This window comes from Phialemonium atrogriseum (genome assembly GCF_030411735.1).
Source record: "Phialemonium atrogriseum strain 8032-3 unplaced genomic scaffold QBC33scaffold_14, whole genome shotgun sequence".
Taxonomy (NCBI): Eukaryota; Fungi; Ascomycota; class Sordariomycetes; order Cephalothecales; family Cephalothecaceae; genus Phialemonium; species Phialemonium atrogriseum.
In genome coordinates this window covers 84253-110541 of record NW_026848151.1, presented here as the reverse complement: position 1 = coordinate 110541, position 26289 = coordinate 84253, and the positions used below count along the sequence as shown (strand labels likewise).

The 26289-nt window shown below is 55.0% G+C and overlaps 9 protein-coding genes across 9 annotated transcripts; 4 read left to right on the top strand and 5 right to left on the bottom strand.

Annotated features, from left to right (window-relative positions):
* Positions 1-542: 542 nt before the first annotated feature.
* On the bottom strand, positions 543-4979 carry QBC33DRAFT_83661 (DUF221-domain-containing protein). Its single transcript, XM_060433127.1, has 2 exons — positions 4652-4979; positions 543-4584 (listed from the first exon to the last, which is right to left on the bottom strand). The coding sequence occupies exons 1-2, from the start codon at positions 4834-4836 to the stop codon at positions 999-1001; spliced, it is 3771 nt and encodes a 1256-aa protein (XP_060282905.1). The 5' UTR covers positions 4837-4979; the 3' UTR covers positions 543-998.
* Positions 4980-6041: 1062 nt separating this feature from the next.
* QBC33DRAFT_83599 (uncharacterized protein) lies at positions 6042-7926 on the top strand. The gene is made up of 3 exons (XM_060433126.1): positions 6042-6379; positions 6438-6638; positions 6718-7926. Exons 1-3 carry the CDS (start codon positions 6337-6339, stop codon positions 7797-7799), a joined length of 1326 nt encoding a protein of 441 aa, XP_060282904.1. The 5' UTR covers positions 6042-6336; the 3' UTR covers positions 7800-7926.
* Positions 7927-8440: 514 nt separating this feature from the next.
* Positions 8441-8809, bottom strand: QBC33DRAFT_559417 (uncharacterized protein; the record flags this gene model as incomplete). Its single annotated transcript, XM_060429973.1, has 1 exon — positions 8441-8809. One exon carries the CDS (start codon positions 8807-8809, stop codon positions 8441-8443), a length of 369 nt encoding a protein of 122 aa, XP_060282903.1.
* A 1049-nt stretch (positions 8810-9858) lies between these two features.
* QBC33DRAFT_587848 (5-amino-6-uracil reductase) lies at positions 9859-10937 on the top strand. The gene has a single exon (XM_060431526.1). It carries the CDS (start codon positions 9985-9987, stop codon positions 10807-10809), a length of 825 nt encoding a protein of 274 aa, XP_060282902.1. The 5' UTR covers positions 9859-9984; the 3' UTR covers positions 10810-10937.
* On the bottom strand, positions 10904-13264 carry QBC33DRAFT_539835 (permease for cytosine/purines, uracil, thiamine, allantoin-domain-containing protein). The gene is made up of 4 exons (XM_060428015.1): positions 12502-13264; positions 12270-12437; positions 11806-12207; positions 10904-11724 (listed from the first exon to the last, which is right to left on the bottom strand). Exons 1-4 carry the CDS (start codon positions 12792-12794, stop codon positions 11028-11030), a joined length of 1560 nt encoding a protein of 519 aa, XP_060282901.1. The 5' UTR covers positions 12795-13264; the 3' UTR covers positions 10904-11027.
* Positions 13265-13674: 410 nt separating this feature from the next.
* QBC33DRAFT_559414 (Sec1 family superfamily) lies at positions 13675-16213 on the top strand (the record flags this gene model as incomplete). The annotated part of the gene is made up of 6 exons (XM_060429972.1): positions 13675-13708; positions 13776-13813; positions 13897-13984; positions 14039-14248; positions 14311-14450; positions 14513-16213. The coding sequence occupies 6 exons, from the start codon at positions 13675-13677 to the stop codon at positions 16211-16213; spliced, it is 2211 nt and encodes a 736-aa protein (XP_060282900.1).
* Positions 16214-16420: 207 nt separating this feature from the next.
* Positions 16421-19895, bottom strand: QBC33DRAFT_539825 (putative 26s proteasome regulatory subunit rpn-1 protein). The gene is made up of 4 exons (XM_060428014.1): positions 19542-19895; positions 19409-19479; positions 16883-19354; positions 16421-16805 (listed from the first exon to the last, which is right to left on the bottom strand). The coding sequence occupies exons 1-4, from the start codon at positions 19684-19686 to the stop codon at positions 16779-16781; spliced, it is 2715 nt and encodes a 904-aa protein (XP_060282899.1). The 5' UTR covers positions 19687-19895; the 3' UTR covers positions 16421-16778.
* A 108-nt stretch (positions 19896-20003) lies between these two features.
* On the top strand, positions 20004-21800 carry QBC33DRAFT_539823 (Rio2, N-terminal-domain-containing protein). Its single transcript, XM_060428013.1, has 2 exons — positions 20004-20288; positions 20364-21800. Exons 1-2 carry the CDS (start codon positions 20227-20229, stop codon positions 21574-21576), a joined length of 1275 nt encoding a protein of 424 aa, XP_060282898.1. The 5' UTR covers positions 20004-20226; the 3' UTR covers positions 21577-21800.
* A 155-nt stretch (positions 21801-21955) lies between these two features.
* QBC33DRAFT_83442 (uncharacterized protein) lies at positions 21956-24518 on the bottom strand. Its single transcript, XM_060433125.1, has 8 exons — positions 24428-24518; positions 23243-24188; positions 23107-23182; positions 22943-23047; positions 22797-22888; positions 22472-22729; positions 22342-22419; positions 21956-22282 (listed from the first exon to the last, which is right to left on the bottom strand). Exons 2-8 carry the CDS (start codon positions 24178-24180, stop codon positions 22147-22149), a joined length of 1683 nt encoding a protein of 560 aa, XP_060282897.1. The 5' UTR covers positions 24181-24188; positions 24428-24518; the 3' UTR covers positions 21956-22146.
* Positions 24519-26289: the final 1771 nt, after the last annotated feature.

Below are 26289 nucleotides of genomic sequence, written 5' to 3'. Positions count from 1 at the left end.
TCCTGGAGTTGTAATAGTAGAACGTCCGATTTGCCATTCTTTACTATCAAATCAATTTTGATATTGAGGCTCAAGGAGCTTAATTGACGAACAATGGTGATTGGACGGTGTCGGGGACAACAACTAAAACGCCCCATTAGGTGAACGATACATTGTCACGACCTGACATGCGATTGGCTGCTGACCAATGACAACACCCTGATCAATCCTCTTGGTGTTCTACCCTTGATAGCTTCTTTTTTTCCTTTTCTCAACTTATAACCTTCAGTTAAATAGACGTCTATTTACTTTGTCATATTTGAAGTAGTTTTATAAACATCGTCACAAGGAATTGATCTATTTGCATCATATACAACAGAGTAGACCTCCCCTGATATGAGATATCCTCTCAAATTTGCATGAAACCACTAGAACGTCAATCGCCTTTAGTCATTGCCAAGATGTCCTCGAAGGACGCCAGAGAGTGACAACTGTGGCGGTTGGGCCGCTAATGCATCTAGACAACGTGAAGAGCCTCGAGGGTGCCCAAATTCGACGGAAATATTAACGATTTCGTCGTGAAGATCACCTGGTTACTCAGCTGGCCGGCTACAGTACTACATGACGTGCATGCAAACAGCTGTGATATACGCAGGGCTCGTCTTACATCAATTGTGGGGGTATCGTGGTAGACGGTAACCAGTCATTGTATACGAGTGATAGATTACACGCACACACACATACACACACGCGCGCGCACACACACACATATATATCACCCGATATGTCATGATGGGACAGGAAAACAATTGTGGAATAAATGGGTAAAAATAAATAGTACTCCGGGGTATTCTTCTCCATGCAAATACTGCCACCAAGAAATGCTGCTGATGCAGGTGGCATGAGGTCTCTGCCTAGAAAAGGATCAAAAAGCCAAATGCAAAAAGAGAGGGAAAGAATGCAGCCGATGTGATGCTAATCTAAATATATGGAAAACGCTGGGCAGTCGTAAAGTTCTTCTACAAGTTAATGAGGTCCACTTCCGAGAAGTCGGGGGGGTTCCTGCCGTACAGCACCCGGACCTTGGTATCCAGCGCCGTGCCCTCGTTGCTGATCCAGATGTGCTCGCTGAAGTCGGTCGTCCGCCGGATCTCGTCGTCGCTGACGCCCATGTCGTCGCGCGGGATCCAGACGGTCGGACGCCGCGCCCGCAGCGCGTAGTGCTGGAAGGCCTTGCGCACCAGCGCGTCGCGCTCCTCGGGCGTCAGGTCCTCGATTTCATCGTGGTACCCGCCGTACAGGGCGTCGCCTATGGCTCGCTGCGCCTCCAGGTCCTTCTGCCGCTGCTGCCGGCGATACACCGCCGCCGTCTTGAGGTTCTCCTCGGCCTTGCCAAAGGTTCGCTGCTGGATGTGTCTCCCCCCCCGGGCGGCCCACGTCCCGGCGTGGACGATTCCCCGGACAGGGTTCATCTTGCCCAGCTTCGACGTACCGCTGGTGTTGCTGCGTTTTTGCTGGTCGATCTTGCGCAACTCAATGTCGTTACTTTCGTCATTGAGGGAGTTATTATCAAAATTATTGTTGAGCGTGGCGGCTTCGTCGTCCTCCGGAGCGAGCCCGAGGCGCCGATCTTGCGCAAGCTGGAACGCCTGGTCGCGCAGCACGGCCTCGTCCTCGAAGGTGATCGGCAGGTACCGGAGCAGGGCCCCAAAAGACGCGTTCAGGAGGTATTGATACAGGGCAGTCAGAACCAGGGCCACGACCATGATGATTGCTTGCGGGAAGGCGACGCTGTTACCCGACTCGTCCCTGACCAGGAAGAAAAGGCCGATGAGGCAGAGCTCCATGACGTAGAGCCCTGTGAACGTCTGGTTTATCGCCCGCGGGTAGAGCACGCCGCCAGTATCGGTCCGGAATCGGGTCACATAGAGCATGTTGTAGCGATTGGCAACCCACAAGAGGCTGAACGTGATGATGGCAAAGATGGAAATCAGCGGAGCAATGACCGAGTAGATGAGGGCAATGCAGGCAAAGTTCGTGTAGACGGGGAAGAACGAGCCCCATTTGACCGTGGGCAGTTCCGTATTCCTTCTCCACTTGCTTCTTGCCGTGTTGTCCAGGATCCTTGCCAGGATATACCAGACGGCGAGGGTGCCGATTTGCAGCAGGGTTCCGGAGCTGGTTGACAGGGCCTGTAGGATCATGTAGGAGAAGAAGTAGTTGGCTGCCTTGGGTAGATTCTTGGCCAGGAGATTAGGGGTGCTCGTGATGTCGCTCCCGACGCTTGTGAGGGTCTGCAACGTGCTGCCCGTGATGGAGACGACCAGGAAGACCTGGACGAAGAGGAAGCCGAAGTAGTAAATCTGGACAACCTCGGACTTCTCCGAGCCGGTCTTGGCTCCCTGGAACCCGGCTAGGAGGTCGAGTAGGAGAGGAGCAAGCGACAACAGGATCGCCAGCACAATGGCAGGTAAGACGCCAGCAATGGCCTTAACGGCGTTGAACACGGCGTCATTGGTCTTGAGGAAGCCCAGCCACGAATATTCCCGAATCAGCGCGTCTATGTTAGAGAGGGACGCGGTCCAGGCGACGGGGATGGCCCAGAGTATGATCATGCCGCAGACGATGGCCAGCACGATGCCCTTCCTCGCCCACTGATCCCACCATTTGATTGCCATGTTATCCCAAATGACGTCGTTCGGCGAGATCTCGACCATCCGAGGCGCCATGTTCTTCGGAACATGGTGAGTCACCGACTGGCAAGCCATGTGGGCGGCGACCTGGTTGTTGAACTGAATAAACGCTGAGTTCATTGCTGGATACCGATGGGGATGCCGTTGATCTTCCTCGATTTCCACGTTCAGCCTGGCAAGTTCGGCTCGGCACCAATAAATGGTGTCGACCTTCTTGTTGACCAGCGGCAAGCCGGGAAGCCAGCCCGGAGTCCAGTCAAACAATGGCAACCTGTGGCGTGGTCGATCGGATTCTTTGACCCATTTCGACCACTCAGCACCCTCTTCTTTGGGATGCTCGCTGTCGCCCGAGAAAGCATCGGGATAGCTTATGGCTTCCACCTCCTTACCGCCTAGGAAAGGGATGACCGACTTCGTTTTCTCCCAAAAGGATTTCTTTCCGATGTCAGATTCCTTGAAGTACTCGTCCCCCTCGGCGCCTTGAGGGATGGGAGATGCGTAACCGCCAGTTGGGGGCTTCCAGAACTGCCACCACCTTGTCTTTTCCGTGACGAACATGTCGTCCAAGTTTGTAGCCTTCCGGGTCGTATTACCCCATGTTCTAGGGTCCACGTCCTGCTTCTGCTGCTGCGCCGACTCACGAGACACGGCCGACATGGAACAGCCATGCCGACTTGTAGAAGCATGAAGTGGGCTCTCCGAAGCGAATGACATCTTCGGCTCCTCATCTTCATCTACTACTCGAGCCATTGGGCGATCGGACCCTCTCGTCGGGGGCGCAGATGGAAGCTGATCCTTGTCACTCCGGATGAAGTCGAAGCCGCCGGTCCTTTCCAACTCGCCGTCCACCCCCCTTTGGAGGGCCTTCGCTCCCCCCATAATCCCTTGGCCGGCTCCCCCCACAGCGGCCACACCTTTCTTGAGGCCGAATCCAACTTTGGACAGACCTTCCCCGAAGATGGGAACTCTGGAGGTAAAGCCGGTCTGCTCTCCGTCAAGCCCAATGTCCGTTCCCTCCATGTCGTCGACCGTGGTCGATACGTTGTGGGGCACCTGTTCATGATCCCCGGCGTTCAGGCCCCCCTGGCTCTCCGCCTGTCGTCTCGCCTCTTCGTCCTCTTGTCGGTCTCTCTCGGCCTTCTCGGCCTTGCTCAGCGCCCCGCTCCGGTGCTTCCTTCGGGCCTTTTTCTCCTCGGCAGCCCTAACCTTTAGCTGCTTCTTCTTCGCGGCACGGATCAAGTCGCTTTCAGCAGATTCCAGTTTCTTGTGGATGGCGTCGCGCTTGTGAATCTTGCTGAGCAGTGTCGTGAAATCCCGCGTAAGCCAGATATTTCTAATACCTCCGGGAAACACGTCAAACAGCCCTCTCAATGCATCCTCGGTATACCACTTGGATGGAATCTCGCTGACAAGGACGGTATTGGCTGAAGCTCGCAACCGATGCTCTGCGCTGGTGAGATAGTCCTGCCGAATCTTGACGTATACTTTAAGCTCCGCGAAGAAGACATAGCAGACCCATATAATGACCCCGAGGGCCAGAATAAGGTGGGCCCAGCGCCGTTTTTGGTGGTTGGGGGCAAGGTTACCCCAAGCCAATGTATCCAAGCCACTGATTGTTGATGCGCCGCTGCCGGAGGTTATATTGCTGCCGGAGGTTATGTTGCTGACGAAGGATTGGCCAATGCCGCCCACGTAATTGATCGGGATGAGGACGGGGATGACAATGAGTGCTATGGGGATGAATATGATGAGGAGGGTCTGAAGATATCTTAGGAAGAAATAGGCGTCGAGCCCACACTTCTTGATGATTTCCCGGTCGTCGAACTTGAGCAGGGCGGAGACGAGACCCCAGGGGCTGGCCGGCGGAGGATCAGTCCGTTCGCGCTCGGGTACGAGGTAAGTTTTCGGTTTGCTGATTAGGAAGAGTGTAGGTTAGCCTGGGCACATACACGGGCACTTGGAAACGGACGGTTACGCACAAGATTCGCGCCAACTTATTCCTCAAGAGCAGGAAGAAGCTCATCTGGACGCCGAAGACAATCAACGAGGCCGCCAGGGCAGTCAGGAAGGCAACCAGGCTGATTCCATTCGATCCTTGGGCAGAACCTGCGGCATTCTCATTCTTGGCCGCCCTGGCAGCTATGCTGCTCATTGTCGAGGACATGATTGAGAATGATGTCCTGGTCTCTGCAGGACAGTGTCAAGGGTGCAGAAAGGACGGGCAGATATGTATGCTGTGAAGAATGCCCGGGGTGCTCCAGGCAAGCCTTTGTCTCTCCCCAGAAGAGTCAATTGGTCGAGATCATAGGCCTTTCTCGACGGGCTTTGAGGTGTAATTTAGAATAAAGCACGGGGAGGATAGGGGTTTTGTTGTGGCAGCTCTTTCGAGGGGGTTAAAGGATGCATTATACCTGCCAAGAGCTATGCGTGACTGGTGGGAGTGGTGATGAATGGCCGTACCCGTTCCTTGGTTCCTGTCTCTAGGTAGTTTCCATGTTGTAGCTGAAACAGGAACCGGATTCCATCGCCACCCTGATTGGCCTGAGGCTATGACGTCTGCGGCTGCAGGACCCCTAAGATGGTATGGGCGGGAACGGGGTGGGTGCTTCGTAGCGAATCATATTGACTTAGCTAGTCACTGCTAAACCAGGGGCAGTGCAAAGTTAAATCACTGGCGCCTCATTGGGCTGTTGTCACCTCCCAGCCTGACACGCCTAGATAGGTAGGTACTAGGTATGAACACAATTACATATAGACGCGCGCTTCTTCTATTTTCATCCTGGGTTGTCCTGCATCGCCGTCAGATAATCAGATTTGGCAAGCCATTTATAAACACCAAATAATACGGGAGAAGTGAGTACCCAGTCCCCAGGTTCCAGTGGCAACTGTAAGTGGGAAACTGTCGGCCAGCGGCAGCCCTTCGCTTGACTTGACCAGCAATTTCCGAGTTCCACTTGTTCGCAAAGAAACGGTTTGTCTGTTTGACGACCGCCGCCGGCTCGCCCCGTGTACGCATACGCATGTAGATGTGCCGTGAGGGTGAACATCTGATGCCGAGCCCCAGTTCCATTCATACCACTACGCAGTACTGTAGGTACGGTATTTCCCGTCACTCGTCACTGGCCACACAGGATGCCTGCAGAAGTCAGCGACGGGAATGAGGGCGGGTGCTACGTACTACATACTCCCGTACCGACCGGTACTAGGCGATCAGAAATAGGGGAAAATAGGGGACGCTGATGTCATTCGGGAAAACTCCTATAAGTCTTGTGGCGGCATATCTATTTTCCCCACTGCAACAAGCAACCGTGAATCCTAACCGCTAAATCCCGGCCCTGACCAAACAAGTTCCCCTCATGAATGTTAGCACCAAATCCCCAAAATTACCCCCGCAGGGCGGCGGCAGACCTTCACCGGCACCCCACACTTCACTGCCAGCAGCCCAGCAGTGGCACATCTGCCACGGGCCTAGAGCCCATCTGAATAGGTGCCGAAGAGGCGGAAACCGAGAGAACTGGATGCCGATAGAGGCTCGCTTCCTTTTAACCGGCCATGCCTCCCTACAACTACCCCTTCCAGAACGTGGACTACAATATCCCACAAGGCCAACAACTTGCCATCATCTTGACCTGTCCAAGTGAGCAGCTGTGACCCGTCGCCAACAATGACAGACCCCAAGGACTTGCGCATCGCCGTTATTGGCGCCGGTACGACATCCCGCCCCCAATTGATGTAGTTAGACAACTCATGTTAATGTCCTTCAAGGGATGGGAGGCCTGGGAACCGCCTTGGCATTCGCAAGAAAGGGATTCAAGCACATAGATGTATTCGAGACGGCTTCAAATCTCGGCTTCGTTGGCGCGGGCATCCAGATGCCGCCTAACGTTGCCCGCGTGCTGGATCGGTTAGGCGTCTGGGATGACATCGCAAAGGAGTCCACAGATGTGAAGGGCGCCAGCATAAGAGGTAACTACCAGCACCGCAGTTCTCCGCTTCTGTTGCAAGTCACCCCCCGCTACTGGGCTCCCGGCTAACGAGATATCAGAGGGCAGCACGGACGTTGAGCTAGCCCAGGTGGACATGTCAGATGTCACCCAGAAGTACGGCTACCCCCACTGTACAGGACATCGATCTTCCCTAGCCGGCGGGCTCTTCAACGGGTGCAAGAGAGAGGGTGCTATCAGGTTCCATTTCTCGACGGCGCTAATAAAGATCGACTCGTACGAGCCCCAGCCCATCCTCACAGTAAAGTCCCGTGATGGCGAGCCGTATCAGGTCGAGGCCGACATCCTTCTTGCCGCAGACGGAATCAAATCCGTCACACGGAGTCAGATGCTCGCCCAGTTGGGCACGAAGGAGGAGGAGGAGGACACGGGCCAAGCGGCCTACCGGATCATGCTCAAGCGCTCCGATATGGAAAAGGATCCCGAGATGCTCAAGCTCATTGACTGTGACACCGTCGTCCGGTGGATAGGGCCCCGGCGGCACATCATCGCCTACCCGGTCAGCGACAAGCAGATATACAATTTGTCGACAGCGCAACCCGACGACAACTTTGCCGCCGCCACCAACGCCACTTACACCACCAAGGGTTCCAAGAGCGCCATGCTCAAAGTTTTCGAAGACTTCTGCCCCATGGTGCACCGGATGCTGGACCTCGTCCCCGACGGTGAAGTCTGCGAATGGAAGCTGCGCGCGCACAAGCCCCTGATGACCTGGGTTCACGGTTGTGTGGCCCTCCTGGGCGACGCCTGCCATCCCACGCTGCCCCACCTTAGTCAGGGGGCCGCGATGGCGATCGAGGACGGCGCCGTGCTGGCCGAGTGCGTGAGCCGCGCGCCGAATTCGGATCCGGCCACCATCAGCAAGGTGCTCAAGGTGTACGAGCTGCTGAGGAGGGACCACACCTACGCCCTCGTCAACCTGGCCGCTTTCTCCGGCCGGACGCTGCACCTGGGCGAGGGCAAGGCGCGGGAGGAGCGGGACCGCGAGTTTGCCGAGCACCGCAATAACGGCTCCGTGCCGGACAAGTGGGCGAGCCCCGACGTGCAGAAGATGATGTATGCCAACGATTGCGTCAAGGACGCTGAGGAGAACTTCGACAAGATATATGCGGGGCTCTCATGACCCCCCTAGTTTATTTGAGTCTTCTGTACTGTATCAGCGGTGGACGGGGCAAGGGGCATCAAGAAAAAGCCGGTATTAGACAGTCAACGAAGAGATTATATATATATATATATATATATATATATATTAAACTCTAACTCCCGAGGAAAAGCACCTCCCCCTAACAGCTTGGATTGAGATTATAAGTGATACTAGAAGAAATATGTTGTTGGAGGTACAAACCTAGTGGCTACTGTGTTGCCGTGTCCACTCCCAGAGAGAAATCACCCTCGACGCTGCTGTCCCAGACGAGCTTTGAGCGATCAAGAATGCAGCCGGTACGCCAAAACCCCCAGCCCCTTCCTCGCCTTCAATGAATGCCCTCCTTTCCAGTCCACGACTCCCGGTCCTAACGCACATACATACATTCGCCTTTGAAAACACGACCTTATCGCTTAATACAAATGCGCCGCCGGCAACAGCTCGACGGGCGTCTCACCAACGAGGGTGTGGCGCATCGCATTACCCATCGGCTACAGACGCGACAGCCGAGCCATAACCAAACCGTGCCCCCCTCACTCTTGCGCCGGCAAATCGGCTTGGTAGCGGTCCCCCCCGCGCCGGCCCCCCTTCTTTTCATTACTTCCTTCTTCCTCTTCCGCTCAGAACAGCAAACAATCCAAGCAACAGCAACAAGCCAGACCCGCCAGCATCGCCTCGAGGCATCCCGGTCCCGACCGCCGGTCCTGGTAGTATCCCTGCTGCTGCTGCTGGCCGTAGTAGGCGCCTTGCGGTGGCCCATACTGCTGTCCGTATCCCTGCGGTCCGTACCCCTGCTGCGGTCCGTAGCCGGGCTGCTGCTGCTGGTAGTACCCCATCGATGGCCCCGGCTGGTAGTAGTCGCCCTGGCCTCCCGCCGGGCCGCCCTGCTGGTACCCCTGGTTCTGGTACCCCTGGTAGGCGGGTTGCGGGGTCGCCGGACCGCCTCCTGCGGGCGCGTAGGCTGGGGGTTGGTCGTATTTGTTGGACATGGTTGTCAGGGCGGCGGGGGCGGATTGATTGCCGATGAGGAAGTAGGGGTTTCTTTTCAATTTTTTTGGTTTTATTAGGGGCGCTGAGAGACCAGGGAATCGAGGGTGGACCGAGTGAGAGATCTGACGAGGCGAGGCGACGCTTTGAGGTTGGTCGGTGTTATAGATGGCCGGGTGGATGCAGGATAACGCGCAATCAAAACGAAGGTAAAAGGTCCGGGGATGGAGAGCTTGGGGGAGAAGATGCGGGAAACCCGGGGTGGCTGTGTGGCGAGGTTCCGTGCTCTAGCGGAGCGATTTAGGTTGAGTCTAGACTGCCTGCCCAAGGTGGTGTCGAGTCTAAGCTGAAAGGGAGGCTTGGCTGAACTCCGGGACTGGGTATGGCTGGCCCCAATACCAGGTTTGATGATGGCTGGAAATCAAGTCTTGCTCCTTCTCTGGTAGAAACTGAAGAATTAAGGAAAGAAAGAAGGGCGCAAAGATAGTCAAGAAGGCCAAACCCTCCTTGTCTCAGCCAGCTTTCACATGGCGTCGTCGGATTGCGTGGAAGGCGCTGCGCCACAATGCCACTCAAAGTGCCGGACTGGGTACGGATTATTGCCGCTAATCCTAACCCTAACCCTCTTCAAGTGTTATGCCAGACGAGTGGATAGGTAGGTACCTATATATGAACTGCGTAGGAGCGGAACAGATTTGATCGTATGGTAGAGAAGAGAAGATTGCACACAACCATGGCGTCGCTGAAAAGAATACTAATAATATTACTTTCTAATGAGGCCCAAGATCCGGCTCAGCCATAGACTCGACGTTTTCACACCTAGATACCCGCCCCCGACCCTCCCCGGGGTTTTGAGACAGTGTGCACTGTAGCCTTCCGTATAGGCGGCCCATAGTGTTCACTGTCTCAAAACTCCACTTTTCCATACATACGCCTCAATGGTCCAAACACACGCCCTCTAGCAACATAAGCACCTAGGTACCCTAGCAGCTTAGACTACGAGATAACACTTAGAAGTGCTGTAGCATGTCTCTTGTGTGACAGACACGGTTGTTTGGCTCCGAAAAGCAGGAAAGCCCCCGGCATCGGATCCTCCATTCGCGTTGAAACCCCGTCTTGAAGAGCCGAGCCGTCAAACCCCGGAGCCGGCCGTAGCACAGATCCGCGCCGCCCCACAATGACCGAGAAACTTCACTTCCCCCCTGAAGAGGCACTCAAACTCGAGCCTCATCTACCTCCACCTCTCCACCAGGATGCGAACACCACCGGAGGCGACGACCTCCCCTTCGTAACCCTCACCTTCGCTACCTCCCTCGACTCCTCCCTCGCCCTCGCCCCGGGTGTCCGCACCGCCCTCTCGGGCCCGCAGTCCAAGGCCATGACGCACTTCCTCCGCAGCCGCCACGCTGCCATCCTAGTCGGCGCCGGCACCGCCATCGCCGACGACCCGGGCCTGAACTGCCGCCTCGCCCTCCCGCCCGGCGCCGGCGCCGGCCACCAGCCGCGGCCCATCGTGCTCGACCCGAGCGCGCGCTGGCCCGTCGGCGACGAGACCAGGGTCCTGCGGCTGGCGGGCGAGGGCGCCGGCCTGGCGCCCTTCGTTATCGCACGCCGGGACCGGGCCGCCGCGGTGGCGGCCGAGAGGAGGGAGGCGCTAAAGAGGCGAGGCGGGAAGTACATCTTCCTGGAGCCGTCAGGGGGCGGCGGCGGCGGCGGCGGCCGTTTCGCCTGGGCGGACGTCCTCCGGGCGCTGGCGCGGGAGGGCCTGGGTAGTGTCATGGTCGAGGGCGGGGGCCACGTCATCAACTCGCTCCTCGAGGGGCCGAACAGCGGCTTCGTCGACTCGGTCATCGTCACTATTGCGCCGACATGGCTGGGGAAGGGCGGCGTTGTGGTTTCTCCCGACAGGGCTGACGAGTCGGCCGCTGCGGTTCGGCTCACTGGTGTGTCGTGGCACCCGCTGGGGGAGGACGTTGTCATGTGCGGAAAGCTGCTCCAATAGAATACGGGCCGTGAACCGGCGTTGATTTCTTCATACATGGAGTATTTCACGGCGAAATAGAATTCTTGCAAAACAGCGAAGAGAATAAGACAGGAACCTATGTTCTTACTCAAGGCAGGGTATCATGATTCATGGTCATCGCTATTATATCTGTCACAGAAGCCAAGCATTTGATCGCTAAATCATACAAGGTTATGACTAAATCAAGCCAAGCAAAATCAGAGATGGCCACGCCACTTGACCTCAAGCCATCGGAGCGGGAAATAGAATATGGCGGTTACGATGAAAGCCATCTCGAACCCAATATCCCCTGTCGTCTTTGCGATAGGCCCTGTGTACCAGACCGCGGATATCCCGGGAATCACAAGGGCCATGCTGATAAGAGACGCAAGTATGGCCGCGATGCCGCTGGGAAGCTTCCGGCCGACGTTCCAGATAGCATGGTCGTAGGTCGTATAGTCCATCCTGCGGAACACGACAAGCTCCTCGATCAGCACGGCGTCAAAGCAGCCGGCCCAGTATCCGATAAGAGCGAGGAGATTCTGCAGGCTCGTCTCCCACTCCTCGGCGACACGGATGGCGAGGGGGATCATGATGGCCATGGTGACGATAGTAAAGAAGAAGCGGGGGACCTTGGCCAAGAAGGGAAGCAGCAATTGGAGGTTAAGAGCCATGCTGTACATGCTCATTGCGATATTCCCGATGACACTGAGAGCTAGCAAGACCATGATGAACTTGCCGAACCCGCCGGACGGCGCTAGCATCTCGAGGATGACTCCGCCGATGCCCGAGATCTCGTACGCAGCCGCCCACGAGTCCACATTGGGGATGGCCCCGCCGATGGCGGCGCCGAGAATGAGAAGCGGAACAGACGATGTGAGGAGGCCAAGGTATGTGTACACACAGATCTTCCATCTGCTCGAATTGTGAGCCGGGTCTACAGGGGTCGGGGGAAGCCGCAAGCTCAACAGATTAATGGGCATGCGCTATACGTACTTGGGTCCCTCTGGGTCGTGATATATGGAGTAGTCCGAGACAATACCACCGAACGTAAGGAAATAACCGGCAATTAGGCCGCCATAAGTCAAGACCTTAAAGGGAGTTGGAGGCGGAAGGTGGTCGCTCTGGAGGTGAAGATGCTTGCCGCCGCAGCCGACAGCAACGACAATAGCAACCAAGTTGGGTAGCAAAGCCCAGCGTTCCCACCAGTGCAATGCCCGGTAGCCCAATATAGAAGCAGCGAATGCCCCGACGCAGACCACCACGATCCCAATATCAACACTGACGTTCTCCGGGTTCAGGGCGGCAATGGCCTGCCCGCCAACGATGGCCGACATGAGAGCGAAGCCTATGATGGTGGCGGCGTTCAAGAGAAGCGGGATGGTAACAAGATATAAGCTGCCGTGTCCAGGTTAGGCCCGAATTTCAAACTTTCAAATTGCAGAAGTGGCATTTCGTACCCGAAAGAGTATCTTGCCTGAACCAGTTGTCGCAGCCCGGTCTGCGGGCCTGCCATACACATCAAGGCCGGTGGGATACAGGTGAGCATGGCGAAGAAGACGATGATAATGGCCGAATCTCGAAGGCTCATGCCATACTCCAGGGTAGCAAGCATGCCCGTCGGGAGGCTGAGCGATCACTTAGCATTAATGCTATCAAAGCGAAGAACATCAGGGCCAGGGAAAGACGTACGGCAGCAAGCAGAAGAGAGATGTGAAGAATACAGTGAACAGATTGTTGTACTCCGTGTTAGTCCTCTGCTCCGCCGGCACGGGTTTGATGCCATTCTCCTCGGCGCCGGCGTCTAAGAGTCTCTGGTACCACTTGGGTCTCTTTCTCGAATGAGCCGTGTAGACTTCGCCCTCCTCAACCCTGAGGAAGTCAATGACGCGGCCACGATGATCCTTCCCCGGTGCAGGCACTTGATTTTCGGCAACAGAGGGGGGATTCTTGTCCCCATCCCCTAAGGAGGGCGAGGAGCTCATCGCCAACTACCTCGAGGATAAGAGTGTAAGCTGGTGGAGTAGGCGAAGATAGTGTGACAGGCGAGAGCTTTGTTGATAAGGGAATCGATGCGAGGGACGGGGTCGACGAGCATGTTTCTGATGAACCACTAGCTCGGATATGATTATCGCAGTAATGTAGGAGCATCAATTTGTGGTGAGGATGGATTCCATAAGTCATTGAAGCTTATTCCATTCTCCTTGGGTTTTTTTTTAGCTGGGCTAACTGGGCGATGGCCCGGAATACGAATGCGAGTCTACGCTAAACATCATCAGGACCATTAAGATTCAGACCACCGTTTTGAACCGTTAGGGATTGCAATTCCTTGCAGCTCATGACAGGGCTGGGGCATCGCGACATGTTCCTTCCTGTTTATATACAGGTAGAAACGTAATGAAGTTTATAAACGTTGAGGTACCCCAGAAGAAAGAAGCAAGGTCCACGGGTGACGCCTGTCCCCACCAACACTACCATAGTAGAGTGTGCGGATACGAATAGGCAAAGTAAGGTAGCATCCCATCCGTCTTTACAGAGCCCCAGGGTTAGGGTTTCGTTAGACAAGTTTTAGTGTATGGGGTAAGGGTACCTAGGTACTTGTTTGAAGCTTGCATGGATCGAACCCCGCCATGGAACCTGAACTTCCAAGTTGGAAGTTCCACATGGACTCTGGATTTCCTTGGATATCAAGCAAGTTCCCTGCACCTACCGCAAACGCCCACCAGAAGACGCCGCCATTTCTAGAGCAGATAGGCCGGCGCACTCACCCCACGCGCATTCACTCCATGAGCACTATTTGCCCTCCCGCACGCCTTCCCGCCAATTGTTGCCGCTCTCTGGTTGTGAGACGTCCTTATCGCCAAGATGGGCGTCTCCGTCATCGAAGAACAGCATAAGAGTATGGACAGCCTCTGAGCTTCCCAGGACCATGTGAATATCATCGGGGCGCTAATTTTTGTCTGTAGTCATTCTCGAGACCGTTAAGAATATTACTAGGGGCGATGTGAGAACCTAGAATGACAACACCTCCTTGACACTTGAATCTAGAGGCATTGCTAACTGCCCCTTTCTAATTCCGACACACAGTGGAAAGTCCTGATACTCGATGAGCAGTCGAAGAAAGTCATCGACAACGTCCTCAAGGAAGATGACATCCTCAACCAGAATATCGCCAGTACGATTGTTATCTCCCGCCTAACACCTCACCCGAATACTGAAGAGTAGCCAGATATTGAGCGGATCGAGGAGAGGAGGGAGATGAATCCTACCATGGATGCTATCTATATCCTGACTCCCCAGCCGCATGTTGTTGACTGTCTCCTGGCCGACTTAGACAGGCGAAGGTACAGGAGCGCATATCTGGTCTGGACTGCGCTGCTGGACCCTGAACTTCGCCGCCGCCTCGACTCCTCCCCGCATACCAAACAGCAGATAGCAGGTGAGCCCTCAAATGAGTCAACAGGCTAGCTTCATTCATCATGCTGAGAATCGAACGAGCAGGCTTCGAAACCTTGAATATCGACTTCTTCCCCCGTGAATCTCATCTAATAACGTTTCGAGACCCGTGGAGCTTCCCAATATTGTACCACCCTGCCTGCAATCATCTTGTTCGCGAACACATGCAAGCGCTGGCGCAAAAGGTAGTGAAGGGGAGGTTAGAACGTCGTAATTGTTCTTGAGGCTAATCCGTCGTCCAATACAGATCACTGGCATCTGCGTCTCCCTGGGTGAATATCCCAAGGTTCGGTATTACCGGCCCAAGAATCCCACCCATGAGGCCAGTGTTTTATGCTCCCATCTGGCTCGCTTCGTCCAGGAGGAGCTGGATGAGTACGGCCGATGGAACCCAAACTTCCCTACTCCAACACCGAGGCCTCAAGGTGTTCTTGTTATCACGGACAGGTCTATGGACCTCATGGCACCTCTCCTACACGAGTTCACATACCAGGCAATGGCACATGATCTTTTGAAGATTAAGGAAGGCGATAAAATCACTTATCATATGACCATCAACGAGGGCACCGCGAGTGCCGAGGACAAGGACATGGAGCTTCAAGAGAAGGATAAGGTCTGGGTGGACAACCGCCACCGCCACATGAAAGACACGATTGAGAAGTTAATGGGCGACTTCCGAAAGTTCCTCGACCAGAATCCGAATTTTACAGATGAGAACCAGGATACCACGAGTCTGAACGCCATCAAGGACATGTTGGCAGGCTTGCCGCAGTTCCAGGAGATGAAGGACGCCTATTCGCTACACTTGACCATGGCTCAGGAGTGTATGAATGTTTTCCAGAAGCAAGGATTGCCAGATATTGCCTCCATTGAACAGACGCTGGCAACTGGCTTGGACGAGGATTTCAAGAAGGCAAAGAACGTCTTGGAACAGGTTGTTCGGCTTTTGGATGACGAGGGGGTTAGCTCGTCGGACAGGTTACGGCTGATCATGGTTTACATGATATACCGGGGTGGCGTCATTTTGGAGGACATCAAGAGGCTTCTAGCTCATGCCTCGCTGCCTCCTTCCGATGCCGAGGTCGTCACCAACCTAGAGTTACTCGGAGCGCGTCCGATCCGGGAGCTCAAAGACCCCCGTGTCCCGCCAGTCCCTCTCTTTCCCCAAAATGCAACCAACGCGGCGCAAAACGAAGAGTATGCGCTCTCCCGGTTCCAGCCAGCCTTGAAGTACATGCTCGACGATCTCAGCCGCGGCGCGCTTGATCAGGTCATGTTCCCATACGTCAAACCGCCAATGGATCCCAACGAGGACGCGCTCTCCGCGCAGGTCTCCCTCCGCGCTGCAGCCCCTCGATGGGCCGGTGCCGGCCGTCGCCAGGTCGAGAACCGGCAGCGCATAATCGTCTTCATGGCCGGCGGCGCCACCTACAGCGAGGCCCGTTCCTGCTACGAGATCTCGGCCAGCAAGGGCAAGGATGTCTTCCTCGCCACGAGCCACATGCTGGCGCCGCAGCTCTTCCTGCGCCAGGTCGGCGACCTCTCCGTCGACAGGAGACGGTTAGACCTGCCCATGGAGCGCGCGAAGCAGAAGGCCCCGGCCCACCTCTTCGAGCGCCCGGCTCCCCCGCCCATGGCGAGCGCGCCCGCGCCCGGTCCCGCGCCCGGCGCACCAGGCATGGGAATGGTCCCGGGCGGGCAGAGACCTCATCGCGTCCCTCCCCCAGGCGGCGCTATAGGCATCCCGGGCGGGCCGAGGCCCCCGACCAAAGCAATGGGAAGCATGACCCTTAGCAGCGGGTCGTCGCGGCCCCTAAACGGCGGCGGCGGCGGCGGCGGGCCGTCCGAGTCGATGTCCCCCTCCCCCGCCGGCGAGTCTAGACCGGCGAAACTCGAGAAGGATAGGGAACATAAGAAGAAGCGGAACATCTTCGGCATGAAGAAGTAGGACATCTAGACACATCGGATGAGGGGATGATGGGTAGAGAGGGCCAACGAGAAACGAGATGCCGCCTTTCCCTAAACTGTAGACACGTGCGATCAATCAGTCCTTCCCTCCCCCCTCATTATTTTTTCTTTCCCTTTCCCTAATATGGAGGAGCATAGATGGGATGAGCAAGGCGTTAGGTTGGTCACGGATCTATCAAGGTTGTCTGCTTATTAGATCGAATTACGAGAAGAAAAGGCCGGATCCTAGGAAATCTACTCGTACACTCAAACACTTGCTTGCTTGCCCCTTTGGACCTTTGAGCAAGATATCGTCAAGTCCGGGTCCTCAAGACAATTCGAACTACTGTGCATTACGAGATTGATAAACCATGTTGCCATCAGGCCAGACTTCCGTCTATCCCTCTTCGAAAGACACGAATGCCCGGAGAGAATATCTCCAACGAGCTTTTGTTCTTCGGTCCCGTCGAGGGTCATTTATTGTACAAGGCATAGATAGAAAAATTGCTCGTCCTTCGCTTACGCCTGCCATTTTCTTCCCGCATCTTCCCTTGCTAGTCAGGCGCCTATTTACCCGCTTCCCAGTCGGGATTCTGAGAGAAAAAAGTCACGTTAGTTTGAAAACATAGAGCGATCAGGCATTCAAGATGTCGGTTTTCAGAAGACTTACCTTGCGGAGGATTACGAGGCCCTCGAGAGTGTGGCTAAGGCTGATGTATTCCTCGTCCTCCAGCTCGGCCCGCTCACCGTACGCGAGCAGCACTGGCGTGCTCTGCGTCTGCCAGCCGGTAATGGTCTTGGGGCGACCGGCCTGGCCAACGACGTCGACGGCCTGGCCGACGCGGACGTTGACCGTCAGGGGCTTGTGGTTCTCGTCCAGCGTGACGAGGAAGCGCGGGTGCATGGCCGTGACAAGGAAGTAGAGCAGATAGTGCGAGGACCCGGTGATGAATTGCTTGGCGTCGATCATAGCAACGAGGACGGCCAGAAGGCCGGCGGCGGATACTCGGGAGAGGATCTGGCGATCGGTGTGGAAAGGGTTGATCGACAGGGTTCCCTTGCCCATGTGCAACAACCCTTGCGCTATCCGGACCATGAACAGCGACTCCTGATCTCGGTGATAGTAGCTGGCGAGCTGCCGCAGCAACTGGGCCAACCTGGCGTTGTTCGTTCCCGCACCCACAAGACCCATGGCGAAGATGGCGTTGAGAGCGACCTCGTTGTCATTGTCGTGGCTGTATCGGGAGAGCGTGTCGTATACCTTCATTTGCGGGTTGCTGGGGCTGATAAGCCCCATTGCCAGAGGCACTGCCCGGCGGATATTGGCCTCGCCGTAGTGCATGAGGTGCCCGAACTGCCGGAGGACCATCTCCTGGCCCACGTCCTCGCCCATGGCGATGAGGCCGATGCCGATGACAGCATAGGCTTGCAACAATTCGTCGCCTTTCTTTTCCTCCGGCTCTTCTAGGTGCTCGTTACAGATGTGGAGGAGCTCTTGGATCTTGAGGACGGCACCCGTGCCCGCCCACGCGCAAATCTCGGCGAGAACGGCAGTCGGCTTAGCCATGGGGTGCTCAACCGCCTTCAGCGTCTCCAAAATTACATCCACTTCTTCTTGTCGGCCAAAGTACAGAAGACCAAGGCCAAGGGCAAGGAACCGAGTCCACTTGTCAGTCAGCTGATCCCTCCGGTCGACATCTAGAAGAGTGGTCACTATGGCTTCGCTGACATCCGGATAGGCAGATCCGACGAAGATGAGGCCGCAGGAGAGCGCAGCCATCGCGGATATCTGCATGTCTTGCGTTGTGTCAGTGATGATGGGCAGCAGGATATCCACCACGTTGACATTATTGGATCCGGCATAGGATAATCCCAGGCCCATAATGCATGCGACCCGGATGAGCGGATTCTTGTGGTTCAGCTTGTCCGCGTCTCCAAGCAGAGCCAGGGCTGGATCCGAGTCAAGCCGGACGCCCGAGTTCATGATGCCGATAGCAAGATACGAGCCGGCCTGGATCAGCTCTTCCTCTGCGTAGGTATAATGATCGATCCGATCCAGCCCATTCTCGATATCCCACAGGAGGAGAGTTCCCATCGACGCCACGGCCGACATCATTCCTTCGTCCTTTGTCTTCCACACCCAGCTCTTGTCCGCCTCGACAAGCATCATCTTATCATTGCCAAACCCGGCGTTCACGAACGCGTTCACGAACGCGGCCGCCAGGTTGTGCCGGGCGGAATCGAAGTTGGTCATACCCGCCACACGGCTGCTCTCTAGATGGCTCTTATATATGTCCTCGGTGGTCTTGGGGTCGAGTATATTGAGCTCCTTCCCAAGAGACTTGAAGTGCTCAGATAACTTGACGTTACAGAGGGAGTCTGAGAATTCCTCAGCATCCCCACCCCCGTTAATGTCGTCCAGCCATATCCTCTGGCGAGCGATCAGGAACGCCAGCTGCTTGTTCAGCACCGGGTCCTTCTCGACAAAATCAGCCGTGATGAGGTTAATATCGTTGAGGCGGATAGCGAGGACCATAGCCTGTGTGTGCTGCCCGTAGGTCTTGTAGATATCGTGTGCCACGCGGAGGAAGTGCTCGTTGTCTGGGTAGGTAAGGAGGTTGACCATCGAGACCATGTACAAGCAGACCCTCGCATATGTGTCCTCGTCGACGAACTTGGGCAGCTCCTCGATGATCTCAAGCTCACTCATCAGATCGACAGCATCGGCTTCGGCATTGCTCTTGAGGAACAGGGGTACGAGGAGAAGCGCAAGGTTGACAAGGTCCGTGGCGGGCTCCTCGGTGGCAATGCGCTTGCCGTACACGACACCGAGCTCCAGAGCCAGGTGTCGCACATACTCATGGCCCCAGGAACCGAAATCTTGAATGGGGGCGAGAAGGCGGTACTTGAGGGTGTCTTGGCGATCCTCGTCAGAGTACGTCATACCAATGACCGAGAGCACATCTGCTAGGGAAGTCTTGTCGTCGCCGCTGGGCCAATCCTCGTACAGTTTGGTCATGGTGTCGTAATGGGGCCGGAGGAACTTCAGCGGTTTCGGGACCGCTGTCATCGATGATGTTGAGGTCTTGATGAGGTTCTTCATCGTCTCTAGGGCGGGCTTGTAAAGTGATGCATCGGATTCCTACGGCCCATGTTATTAGTGCCAGATAACCAGGAGAGGCAAGCATCGACATACAGTTAGTCGCTCCACGATCATATCAAGCTCATTTTTGAGTTGCTGATCTTCTTCGCTGAGTTCTTCGGCAGCTGAGTAGGTCAGTCAGGAACCGCCCGCGGGCCGATGGAGCTAGATGGGATGGGAGGTAAACCTTCGGTTTTTTCGTCATCCTTCTTGCCATTAATCACGAGGCTCGCATCTTTGCCCTTCTTGGACTCTTCGGCCTTCTGGTCGCCATCCACAGCCTTGCCTTTGCCTTTTTCGGCCGCCCTTGACAAGTCACTGTCCCCAGCCATGGTGATCGAACGGAGTGGCCGAGCAACGAAGGTAGGCGAGGTGTTGGTGGGAGCTGACGGGGGGCAGAAGGATACGCTGCCGTACTAGACGATAGAGAGAAATAAAATAAAAAAGAGGAAGGCACAAGAGAATTACAGCTGCTGATGCTGATATAAACTTTTGCGCATGGGAGAAAAGGCGGGTTTTGTTGTTGGAGGGACTAGCAGCTTCCCAGAGTGACGCGAGGCTTTGCCGCCTGACAGGTAGCTCCAATTGAAGCAAGGGCCCCACGGCCTCATCTTCCCACGTTGATAGGCCCACACCTACCTAGCAGAGCCTCACCTCCGGCGCTATTAAAATCCGATTTCTTTCTTCCATATGAACCTACGTCGTTGCACTTGATACCCGACCTTCTAGAGCCTCCTTTGCATGTCCCGGTTATCTTTGAATTGTGAGGTGTACCGGAAGCATTAAAAAGAGTAAATTCCCTTACCTCACGGCGAGATTCGACCTTCCCACCTTTCCTTCCAGGCCTGAGAGCCCCTGGTACTCTTGCCACCATGAAGTTGGACACCAAGGCTATGAGGTACCTCACCTCAGAGGACTGGAGAGTACTCACAGCGGTTGGTCCCTCCCCAACCCCTCCTGACTCCTTCATCTTTCCTCGTATCATATGTTAACGGGGTGCGCTTGAACAGGCTGAGATGGGCAGTAAAAACCACGAAATTGTCCCCACACCGTTGATCGAGAAGATCGCTCGGCTGCGGGGAGGCAGCAGCGGCGTGCACAAGAGCATATCAGCCCTAGCAAAAGTCGGACTGATAGCGCGGGTCAAGGAGGCCAAGTACGATGGCTACCGATTGACCTATGGCGGGCTGGACTACCTCGCCCTACACACACATGCATCTCGGAACGAGGTCTACAGCGTGGGCAACCGCATCGGCGTCGGCAAGGAGAGTGATATCATGGTGGTAGCAGACCAGACCGGAAAGCAGAAGGTGCTCAAGATTCACCGGCTGGGTCGGATATCCTTCCGTTCAGTCAAGACCAACCGCGACTACCTGAAGAACCGGGCCTCCGGCTCGTGGATGTACCTCTCCAGGCTGGCCGCAATGAAGGAGTTCGCATTCATGAAGGCCCTACAGGAGGAGGGCTTTCCAGTCCCGGAACCCTTAGCCCAGTCAAGGCATACCATCGTCATGGCTCTCATTGACGCGTTCCCTCTGCGGCAAATCTCATCAGTCCCCGATCCTGCCAACCTCTATGCTGAGCTCATGGATATGATCCTCAGATTCGCAAAGCATGGTCTTATACACGGGGACTTCAACGAGTTCAACATCCTCATCAAAGAGGAGAAGCAGGATAAGAAAGACAACATTGGTGGGGAGGCAGAGGGCCCAGTGGCTACTATACTCACTCCAATAGTCATCGACTTCCCCCAGATGGTATCAATGGACCACGCAAATGCTGAGATGTACTTTGACCGGGATGTCAACTGTATCAAGCGTTTCTTCGAGAGGCGTTTCCATTTTGTGAGCACACGGCCAGGCCCCTTCTTCAAGCACGCAAAGAAGTCAATGGGGAAGGATGGGGCAAGGCGTCTAGATGCTGTAGCAGAAGCATCTGGGTTTACAAAGAAGATGGCTAAGGATTTGGAGGCGGCGATTCGAGAGCGGATTGCATTGAAAGAAAACGGCGCAGACCTCAGCAGCGAATCAGAAGAAGAGGAAGAGGAAGAGGAAGAGGAAGAGGAAGAGGAAGAGGAAGAGGAAGAACAACCAGGGGCTGGAGTATCAGAGCATGGCCGGGTTGTGCCATTGCTCGGGGAGAGCCACATCCCCGTCGACCTTGGGAACGACTCGGATCTACAGGCGAATGAACTGGGAAAGTTGAGCATCAGTGAAGCATAGAATAGACATTCCTCGGCCAGTTTCGACTCTCATCATCTCATACTTATATGTGTGGATGGTAAACCTGACATTCTGACCCATGGCCGCCTCGTCTTACGTTCACTCTTCGTCTTTGACTTGTAGTACACCACGTTTTTATTCCGGCTGCCAGACCCGGATACTCCAGTTAATTTGTAAAAACCTCTCATTCAGTTAGTCCTGATCGACCTGACTTTCCTCGTAAATGAGTACAAGTACAAGTTCCCAGTGTACATGATGAAGGTGTATGACAAAGGGGAAATCCCACGACCCTCTTGGCACCAGAGTTCTGACCCTTGTAGCTACCAGAAACATCCTCAGATATTCCCCCACAGAGAGTGAGTGTATCGTGTAGAACTCCGTCAAAAAGTTAAGATACGGGGAATTGCAACAGCCTTCCGTCTCAAACCCCGAGCCCCCCCCACCCCCCACATAATGGTGATAGCAGAATGAAGATACAGGATACCAAAACAATCGTATCACCCGGGGCCCAGTCCAATGCAATAGAGAAAGCAAGGTATTGATGTTAAGTGCAGTGCCAGGACAACCGTTTCAGGCCTTCTCCTTTTTTGGTACGGGAGATGACTGCGTGCTTCCGTGGGTGACGCTATGGGATTCGGCTACGGTAACACTCTCGTCATCTGATTCATCGTTAGGAGGCGGAGTGCCCGGCACGGTTGGGCTCTGCCTGCACCAAAAAGTTAGTTACGAGGAAAAACTCGCAGGCAATACCTGGAGCAACCATACTGTCCGCCCAGTTGCGCTCCATCACGAGTAATCGTCGGCAAAAGTTGCGACGTCCTAGCTACATGTTGTACGGAGGAACTGCCAAACTTATCAGAACTGTTTGCATCGGCAAGCAGGGTCATGAACTTACTTGTTAGCCCCGGCGATGTGGCGTCGATTCCAGGAGGTCTGCGAGTAGATGGAAGGATGAATTCCAACATCAGCAGTGCCATAGGCACCGATATTGTACTCGTTGGTGCGGAACTGGCGACGTTCGGCAGTGATCCGCTTCAGCTCCTTCTGGGCAGGAGTATCGGCATATCGGACTTGCATAAGCATGGCCTCATCGCCGACTGCGATACCGTGATACTTGTTGATGATGTCCTCGCACTCCTCACGAGTTGCAAAGCTAATATGAGCGTCAGATATGATCCAGGGGCAACCGGGGAATAATGGGCGAGGGTATGGCAACCCACCGAGCAAATCCAACACCACGGCTGTTGCCCATGCTATCACGGAGGATCTTGCTTGAGATGACATTATACCCGACAAAGATTGCATTCAGTTCCTTGCCTCGTGTCAGTGTCTTGCGGGCCGCTCATAATCATGTGGCTGGACTTACAGTCTCGGTCAAGCGCTTCGGCAGATTGGAGAGGTAGAGGTTGGTACTATTCTCATCACCTTCTGCCTTCAGACGAGCGTTGAAGCTCTCCTTTGCAAAGTGAACCTTGAGTTAGTCAGTACCAGTGTATCAGACAGAAGGGAACCCACTCTCGCAAAACCCACTTCGTAGCCGAGCCGGTAGAAACCCCGGATGCAATTCTCAGAGTTGCGGACATCGGTGAATTTGGCAAATCCAAAGCTACCAACGAGTCAGTTAGTTACACATGGCTCCATGGCATATGTATAGATAGGCGCATACCCCTTGCAAGCTCCAGTTGCTGTGTCGATGATGGCCTTAGACTGCTCCACCTCGCCAAATCTCTGGGCGTAGCGGAGGAGCAACTCATCGTCCGTGGTCGGGTGGAGTCCACGAATGTAGACATTGCGGTTGCCGACGATGCGGTTCTCGAGGCACTGTTCAAGGGTCTTCATGTGCTGAGGAGGCGTGAAGACTGCTGGGACAGCACGTGGAATAGCAGGGTTCTGCTTCAGGAGGGCGTCCAAGTCCACGTCTGAGATGGTTGGGGCTTTGGTGACAGGAGTGCGATCAAAGCCACCAATCACCTGAGCATGGTCAGGGGACGGGGTGTTATATGCCGAACGCATCACAGCAATTCGAGCTGCACTGCCTCGGTCCGAAGCACTACCAAAAAATGGAGTCGCCGGGGTCGATTCCGTCGTAGAGTACGATCCACGACGGTAGTCGAGGCCAGGAACCTCGTTGTTGTGGTCACCATAGGAAACTGAGCGTCCAGGAGTAAAAGGCATCATCGGATAGGGCATAGGGTAGGAGGCATACGCCCCAGTGACTCCAGAGACAGAATACTGTGGTGCAAAAGCTGCTGCCGGGTAGCCATCTGGAATCTGAGATGCGTTGCCAAGGTGGACAGGGACTCCGTAGCCAGTGTAGGCAATAGCTCCCTCTGGAGCAGCAATATACGGGTGATGGATGGACATCTGAGTCAAACCAGATCCAGCGGGGATGTGGCCACCAGGGATGGACAGAGAAGAGAACTGGCTCATCACAGTTCCTAGGCTGTCCGGGTGGTGGCCAACCTGATGATTGGCATGCTGGACCGGGGCATCGGTCTGGGCTGGGGCAGCATGAGTAGTGCCATTCATGTAACCAGAGTATTTTCGATTGTTATTTCCCATGTCAGCCGGCATGGGACCGGCCTGATAACTTCGGGTTGCCATTTGCAAGTCTAGGGGACCCGATGTTAGCAAAGTTGATGCAGGGTGAGAAGGGGGAAGGATGAGAAGGTAGGGGAGGAGGCGGAAGCCAGATGATATCTGACTTCACCCAAATGAAAGTATGGTAGTGGATGGTTTGCAGTGAGGAGGTTGCAGGCGGATATAAGCACGCCCGGGGGAAAGGAGTGGGCGGTAGTAGGACACAAGGCAAGGTGTCGATACTTCCCCAAAGATGCCAAGTGTTTCTCACCTCGAAGATATGACGCGTCCACACGCCGCTTTCCGGGTATGAAGACACGACAGGCAGTCCGGAAGCTCGGCGTTGGGCGATGTCAGTGCCAAGGTTCTGTGATACAAGCGAGCGCGTGGGGATTAAGAGGATAGATCAAGCTATCGAGCAAGCTGAGGCTGGAATTGTCTGTGGTGGGTTAGGTTGTTGGGATGGTGTTGATGCTGTGGGAACCAAGAGAAAAACGAGAAAATGCGGCGAGTAGGCGAGGGACCTGTATTAAGGGCGGCACGGTTAGAAAGTCCCTACCTCTAGGTAGCCACAAGGGGGCGGTGATTGAGGAAGGAGACCTGGGTCAAGGCTTTGACTCGCCCCAAATCGGGCTTTCTCCCTGGATGTAGGATAGGTACCTAGGTAGGTATTTGTGAGGAAGCAGGTGTGAGGGCAGGGAAGAGATCGGCGAGGAGAGAGACAAGGAGACGGAGAAGGAGGGATTGATGAACTTCCTGGGTTCCACTTACCAATCCTCGACAGGGTAGAGGCGGGAGATAATGCTGCTAAAAGGACGAAGGGCACGGATCGAGAGGCCATAAACACCTCTGCAATGCCTTCAGTTCCTGCCTTTCTCGATGCCGTCGAGGCTAACAATCGTGATGGAAGGTGTCAAGATCCAAGGCGGGGGATGAATGGCGTCGCCTCTTCCCCCTTTCGCTACGGTGCCGAAGAAGGAAGGAACTGGCCCGGGGACGTTGGGCAGGACAGACGTCAACCTCCACTACTCTACTTAGTAATATGTATAAAGTAAGGCGATTTTGGCAGTAGGTGATACATACCTAGGTAGGCAGGTAGTTCCGTATTTTACCTCTGGGTAGCCCGAAGAAAATAGAAGAAGAAGGTCCATGCCGTGGGTTGAGGGTTTTGAAGCGTGGCCACTGTATTAGAACTTGGCCAAGGGAAGCCACGAGACAGCACAGTTTAACATTCGGCATCTCTGGGCCGACCTCGATATCCAAGTTGAATCCGAGAACAGCACCATCCTTCCCGATTGCCGTACAGCTGGGTAGGTACCAGGTCTTCTTTTCTTTCGTCCTCCGCAGGCAGCTAGTCGGAGACAATGGCCGCCTTCACAGCAACTGCTCAACCACAACCAAGGACGTTCTTATGAATCTGGCCCTAGTCTTTCAGCCGACAAGCATGGAGACTTGAAGAGCTCGGTTCCAGCCATGCCTCTACTAGGCAAGCTGTCCCGAAGCTGCATCCAACCTGACGTGGAACAGAGAACCTGTACATCCCTAGGTAGAGTCATGGCCCCTAATGATGGCTTGCTCGGACTAACAGACAGCCAGGCCTCCTGCAGCAGAAGACCAGTCCTCTCTGTCAGCACGTATCGGCCGCCCTGCTATCTAGAATACTCACACGACCCTTACAACAAGCTCGAGAACCTCGACTCGAAAAAGTCAAAATGGCATGGAGACGGGGCCTTGAATCGGTCTTGATCCAACACCACTCCTTCCGTATGGACGCTTGGTCCTGGTTGGGGGTATCATCTCTCCAAGGACCACATCACAACCTCCTGGGATATAATGGCCGCAACAACGCACCCGAGGATGGAGAAGAGTTCCCCGATGACGCTAGACGCGTGAATTGGACAAGGGACAAGATATGCACAGCCATCCAGCCCTCTTTCTCAGATCTCCAGGGCACTGGCCCAGGACTAGGTCTGGTTCAGAACACCATCCATCGACTTGGCGAGGATGAAGAGGCAAATATGTTGACAGAGATGACTGTGGGCAACCTCGAAAGCTGCAGACCCATTAATCTCGCTCAAACTTCTAGACCTGAGAGCTGAAGATGGAGCACTTGCAAATAGGCACAATTTGGAC